Below are 6,431 nucleotides of genomic sequence, written 5' to 3' on the forward strand. Positions count from 1 at the left end.
ATCTTTCAGCCAATGCAAATATAAATAAGGTGGTGATCTTTCAGCCTTGCACATGTAAATAAGGTGGCGATCTTTCAGCCGTGCAAGTGCAAATAAGGTGGTGGTCTTTCAGCCATGCAAATGTAAATAAGGTGGCAATCTTTCAGCCATGCAAATGTAAATAAGGTGGCGATCTTTTAGCCGATGCGAATGTAAATAAAATGGGCGATCTTTTAGCTGATGCAAATGTAAATAAGGTGGCGATCTTTCAGCCGATGTGAATGTAAATAAGGTGGCAATCTTTCAGCCGATGCGAATGTAAATAAGGTGGCGATCTTTCAGCCAATGCAAATGGAGGTAGAGCTTAACCTTGGAAGGCAGAATGGTAGCCTTATGCAATGCAGAAATACAGATGGAGGTAGAGCTTAACCTTGGAAGGCAGAATGATAACCTTATGCAATGCGAGAATGAAAATAGAGACAAAGCTTAGTCTCGGAAGGCTGAATGATAGCCTTATGCAATGAAAGAATGCAGATGGAGACAGAGCTTAGTCTCGGAAGGTAGAATGGTAGCCTTATGCAATGCAAGAATGCAGATGGAGACATAGCTTAGTCTCGGAAGGCAGAATGATAGCCTTATGCAATGCTACAAATGCGGGTGGAGGTAGAGTTTAAACTCGGAAGGCTGAATGGTAGCTTTATGCAAGAAGTAAAAGGGCAAATGATAATAGAATCTTTTAAGCTGGTAGCGGATTGCGATATTGCGACTGCTGGGGATACTGTGTCTGTTGGGGACACTGCGTGCGGATAGTGGCTGTGAGTAAGTGCAATGGTTCTGAGAGTTGTATTTCTGAGTAATGTGAGTCTCGTGAGTGCATAGTATATTCGACGATTTTGAAACTCAAGTGCCTACATCCGAAGAAAAATCGTGAGTTTTTAAAGGGGGAGGTTAGTTCGTATCCCCGCTGGCTCTTCTTGACCTGCTCGACTTTGATCTGGTGATACTGTAGTTATCATTGGGGTAGCATTTCTAAACAAGGCAATTTTGGCAATAAACATGCATGATTTAGTAAAGGCATACATAAATACATAATTAAGAATAGTTTTCTTTAGATGAACCAATGAGTGCAACGTGGTTCAAGACATTGCAACCCTTCTTGTTACGTAATTTTGAGGGTCCTCCTTAAAATTCTGCCTCAGTTTAATGGATTGATGCTTTCGACTGTTGCTAGCAATGGTTGGCTGAAATTAACTTGGGAATTTTGAGGGCCCTCCTCAAAATTCTGCCCCAGTTTCCAATTGCTGGGAGGAATAAAAGTTTTATTAAATTGTGACCGAACCCATAGGGCTGCCTACGTATCCACTCTTAAACGGGAATAAGATCAGGCGTTGTTCAAATTACATCATATGAGGAAAGCATAAAGATTACACATAGTAATGCTTGACTGTATCTGAATTGATTGGCTTCGGCCAGACTTCTTCGTCCATTTTTGCGAGTATGACGACTCCTTCTATCAGAACCCGGTGAACAATGTATGGACCCTGCCAGTTGGGAGAGAATTTCCCCTTGGCTTCATCTTGATGCGGAAAAATTTTCTTTTACACTAGCTGCCCTGGTGTGAACTGTCTCGACTTGACCCTTTTGTTAAAGGCTCTGGATATTCTATTCTGATATAGTTGACCATGGCAAACTGCATTGATTATCTTTCTATCGATAGGAGCTAGCTGCTTGTAACGACTCTTCACCAACTTTGCATCATCGAGCTCATCTTCCTGTATGATCCTTAGGGAGGGAATTTCCACTTTGGCGGGAATGAATGCCTCTGTACCATAAACCAGTATATAAGGGGTTGCCCCGGTTGATGTACAGACTATGGTGCGATATCCCAGTAAAGCAAACAATAACTCTTTTGCTTTACCAGCAGACATATTGGATCGGTTGGCAGTTTGTGAGCCACAATAGATGTACTCAGACCAGTCATGTCATCATAAGACCAAGCGAATATGTCTTCATATTTCCTTAGAAATTCTGTGTATTCCTTCTTTTCTGGTGGCGATAAGTGGACACTGATTCTCATTTCTTTGACACTCTCTGCATCTCCCAGGTTAACATTCTCGGTCTCGTCTAGTTTGGACTTAGGTTTGTTCTCAAAATTCTCAACTTCCTTAACAACCTCTTCTGGTATGTCATCTTCCTCTGAATCTATGTCCGTTTGTTGCATTGTCTCGTTGCATGTCACAGTCATTAGCTCATCAAGATAAGTAATATTAATGTTGTACAAGTAAAGTAATGAGAGAAAATAATAGTAATAAGTGTCGATTTATAAGAAAAGTCAAAATGCTTTGATAAATTGCATAATAATTGTTTTGAACATTGGAGATCTTATTGCAGGAATTGAAAACATGCGAAAAAATAAAAATCTTTTAGTAAATCAAAACAGTGCTTGTTTTAGCCTTGCTACCCCCAGGCTCGTCGTGCCCTGGTTGTCCTGATGGTCCAGTTATTGAGGTGTGCTCCTCTGCTTACGACCTGTATGGAAGGGCCTTCCTCCCCCTCCTCCTCGAGAACAACACAACAATCCATGTCATTGTCCTCTAAGAACAAGTTTTTCACAGCTGCCAGTGCTTTCTCTTCTTCTGGCCCATAGATAACATCGGCCGGTTGGAAAGTCTGCTCCAAGTATGGTATTGGCGGCTCCAGTGGATAATAAGGACCACGCCATGGTGGCGACCAGTTGTTGAATTCTTCACAAGTGTACTCATACCCCAGACTGGAAGTGGTGCCATATTTCTTGAGTTTTATGGGCTTAGTGATTCCTTGGAGGTTCTTGCCAAGCCCCTTGCCAGGTTCGTACCCATACCAATTCAGTATACTCTTGATCTTGTTGTCCTACCATTTGTCTTTGTCAACATCATTTACTCATTCAATATGATGGTATGTCTCTCCACCTAGCTTCCTTATCCGTTCGATTGACGAAATGGTCTGGCGACTGTATATGGAGTTGCTACCGTCACCGTGAATGATCACTTCCTAATGGTTCCATTCAAACTTTACTGCCTAATGTAGTGTTGATGCTACAACCCTAGCAGCATGGATCCATGGCCATCCCAATAGTAAATTGTAAGATTCCGGCACGTCTATCACTTGGAAATCGACATTGAACCAAGTTGGCCCCATTTGCAAACACAGACTAATTTCCTTAATAGTGGACCTCTGGGAACCTTCGAAAGCTTTCACATTGTTGACTCCATCCTTTATCTCGTGCAGTCCCTTACCAAACTTCTTGAGTGTTACCAGCGGACAAATGTTGAGGTTGGAACCCCCATCAATCAGGATCCTGGTGATAAAGTACTCCTCGCATTGCACAGTGATGTGCAGTGCTTTGTTGTGCCCCAACCTTTTAGGCGGTAGCTCATCCTCATGAAAAGTAATTTTGTGACTCTCCAAAACCTGTACGATCATGTTAGCCATTTCTCCACCAGTAATGTTGCTAGGTACATAGGCTTCACTCAACACCTTTAACAGAGCGTTCTTATGTGCCTCTGAGTTTTGTAGCAAAACAAGTATGGAGATTTGTGCCAGTGTTTTGTTCAATTGGTCGATGACCGAGTATTCCTTGGCCTGCATCTTTCTCCAAAGATCATTTGGACCCATTTCAATAATGGGCGACTGATTGGAGGCCTGCTTGCTTGACTCAGCTAGATGTTCAGGGGTATAAATTCTACCAGTTCTTGTCATACCCTGTGCGGCAATAGTTTCCTCGGTCCTACCCTTTCCTTTTCTTCTTGCCTCGGCTGTATAGTCCCATGGTATAGCCTTGGTATGGAATGGTGTCATGGTGGACATCGCCACTGGGATCAGTGTGGACATCTTCACTCCGAACGGAGCATGTGCTTTGGGAGGTAAAACTGCAACTTCAAATGGTAGAGGTGCATTTGCTGGAGTCACGAATTCGACCTCAATTGGTGTTGGTGTCTTTGTAGTTGCTTCAAACTCAAGTGTCACAAACATGTTTACCTCAGCATCCCCTGACGGCTGAATCTGGACTATGATTGGATTAAGAGTAACTATTGGTTTCTTTGGATCATCACCTCTTGTGATCAACCCAATCGACCCCTCGAAATCCCAATTATCTTCTATTTCGATCATGTGAATGCCTTCACCCTTGTGGTCTGACAGAGGGTTATTGCGGATATTTGGAGCAGGTTCCTTTGCCATAATAATTTTGTTGTCAATCAGAGCCTGGATCTTGTCTTTTAGAGAACGACATTCGTCGATGGTGTGTCCCTTCATGCCAGAATGGTATGCACATGATTTATTTAGATTAACCCATTGAGACGGGTTCTCAGGGGTTATGATAGGGATATAGGTGACATAACCAGCGGCTTTGAGTTTCTCGTATAACTGGTCAATGGGTTCGGCAATGGCTGTATACTGTTTAGGAGGTCTGCGGTCAAAATTTGGTCGAGGTCTAGGGAAGTTTTAGCGTGTAGGGGTGATTGATAGTGGGATGGTTGAGCACTGTAGGCTTGGTAAACAGGTGCGGGTTGGGAGTATCTAGGTGAAGTAGGCTGATATGTAGGAGTTGGAGGTGATTGATAAGTGGGTGGTTGAGTCTGGTAAGAGGGTGAGGGTGCTTGGTAATTTGGTGTAGGCTGATATGTGAGTGGAGGCATCAGATAGGTTTGGTATTTGATGGGAGATTTGGTTCTCTGTGCAACTATTACGGCCCCTACGTCCCTTTTCTTGGACGCACCACCAGACTGTAAGGCCTTGTTTGTAGCTTGCAAGGCCTCAAAGTTCGTGCCCATACCGCTTTTGATGCCCTCTTCGATCCTTTCACCTAGCTTGATATTGTCAGAAAATTTATGGCTTTCAATCAACATTAGCCGCTTATAATACTGCGGGTCCTGAGCCCGGACGAAGAATTTATTCATTTGTTCTTCCTCTAAGGTAGGTGTGACATTAGCAGCTTCAGATCTCCAGCGAGTAGCATACTCGCGGAATGTTTCTGTGGGCTTCTTCTTTAGGTTCTGAATGTAGAACACATCTGGCACATTTTCTGTGTTGAACCTAAACTTGTCCATGAAATCAGACGCCACACTCACCCAGTTTGATCATTTTTTTCGGGTCTTGGCTAATGTACCAAGATAGAGCATCTCCTTTTAGACTTTTCATGAAAAGCTTTATACGGATCTTTTCGTCTTTCCCAACTCCGACTATCTTGTCACAGTATGTTCTCAAATGGACCCTCGGATCACCTGTACCATCAAACATCTTGAACTTCAGAGGTTTGTACCCCTTCGGCAGCTCAATATCTGGTTATATGTAGATATCTTTATAGTTTAAACCTTCAATTCCCTTGCTTCCTTCGACGCCTTGAATCTGTCTAGTCAGTTTCTTAAGTTTTTCAACCAGGTTCCTGATGAGAGAGTCTTTATCATTAGACTCGGGTGTGTTTGAGATGAGTTGGGTAGAGTGTGGCATGGTCTCCACATAGATAGGGGTGTTGTGATGGGTGTGAAAGTGGTTATTTGTGGAGTTCAAGGGTTCTGGGACGAGCAACGGAGTATTGCTAGAAGTATGGCAGGTGTTGCAGTGGTGGTGATGAGCGGGATAGTTTTGTGGCTTTGGGATATTTTGTGGAGGTGTGGGGTTCTGAGCATTTGGTAAATTGACATCGGGAGTGGTGATGGAAAATGACAGATTCGCCAGATTCCGAACCTGATCAAGTTCTTCCTGGAATTTTAGCAGCTTTTGTGTGAGTTGGGATGCATTTTCTTTGGAAACCTGAGTACCATGACCATTAGTGACCTCTACTCGTTCAGTTGAGTTTGCTTTTCTGGAGTTGTTCACATCTTCCATTTTTCCTTTGTTCTTGTTTTTGACAGGACTAAGAGGAGGAGTGGGTGGAGGGCCCCTGGATCTCGTGGAATAAGATGATGTTGCCAGAGTGCACGAACTAACCTTTGGGGAGGGGGGGGAATAATAAAAAAAATGTAACAAGTTAGTGAGGTTTATAAAAAGCATTGCAATATTTAAACACATAGAGCAAGAATGTAAATCGCGTCCTATTTGGGAACCTCTTTGTGCCCGAGGTAGGCCTAGCGACAAGTTGATTTGGAGAACTTAGAATGATAAATGCCTCATTTTATTGATAAAAAGTAGATAAATCCTAAATCGACACTAAATAACAGGAAATAAAATATCACTAGTGGTCGTTGGCCTTATTACATTCATAAAGCGAAAAGATAAACTCCTATCTATTTGGTCTTAGAAGGATCTTCCTCAGGTTGAATGCTCTCATTGATCAAATCCTCTAGTTCGCGTAGGTTCACCAGTAAAAATGCCTTGGCCATGTGTTCTCCTTCATTTCCCTCAGCGCTCTAGCAGTCGGTGACTCTTTTCCTCACTTTTCCTTCCAATTCCAGTAGACTGTATTCCAGATATTC

The 6,431-nt window shown here is 42.9% G+C and overlaps 1 protein-coding gene across 1 annotated transcript; it reads right to left on the reverse strand.

Annotated features, from left to right (window-relative positions):
* Window positions 1-2,436: 2,436 nt before the first annotated feature.
* LOC138870353 (uncharacterized) lies at window positions 2,437-5,844 on the reverse strand. Its single transcript, XM_070148151.1, has 5 exons — window positions 5,778-5,844; window positions 5,126-5,297; window positions 4,882-5,052; window positions 3,430-4,426; window positions 2,437-2,868 (listed from the first exon to the last, which is right to left on the reverse strand). Exons 1-5 carry the CDS (start codon window positions 5,842-5,844, stop codon window positions 2,437-2,439), a joined length of 1,839 nt encoding a protein of 612 aa, XP_070004252.1.
* Window positions 5,845-6,431: the final 587 nt, after the last annotated feature.

Source organism: Nicotiana sylvestris, chromosome 6 (assembly GCF_000393655.2).
Source record: "Nicotiana sylvestris chromosome 6, ASM39365v2, whole genome shotgun sequence".
NCBI classification, from domain to species: Eukaryota; Viridiplantae; Streptophyta; class Magnoliopsida; order Solanales; family Solanaceae; genus Nicotiana; species Nicotiana sylvestris.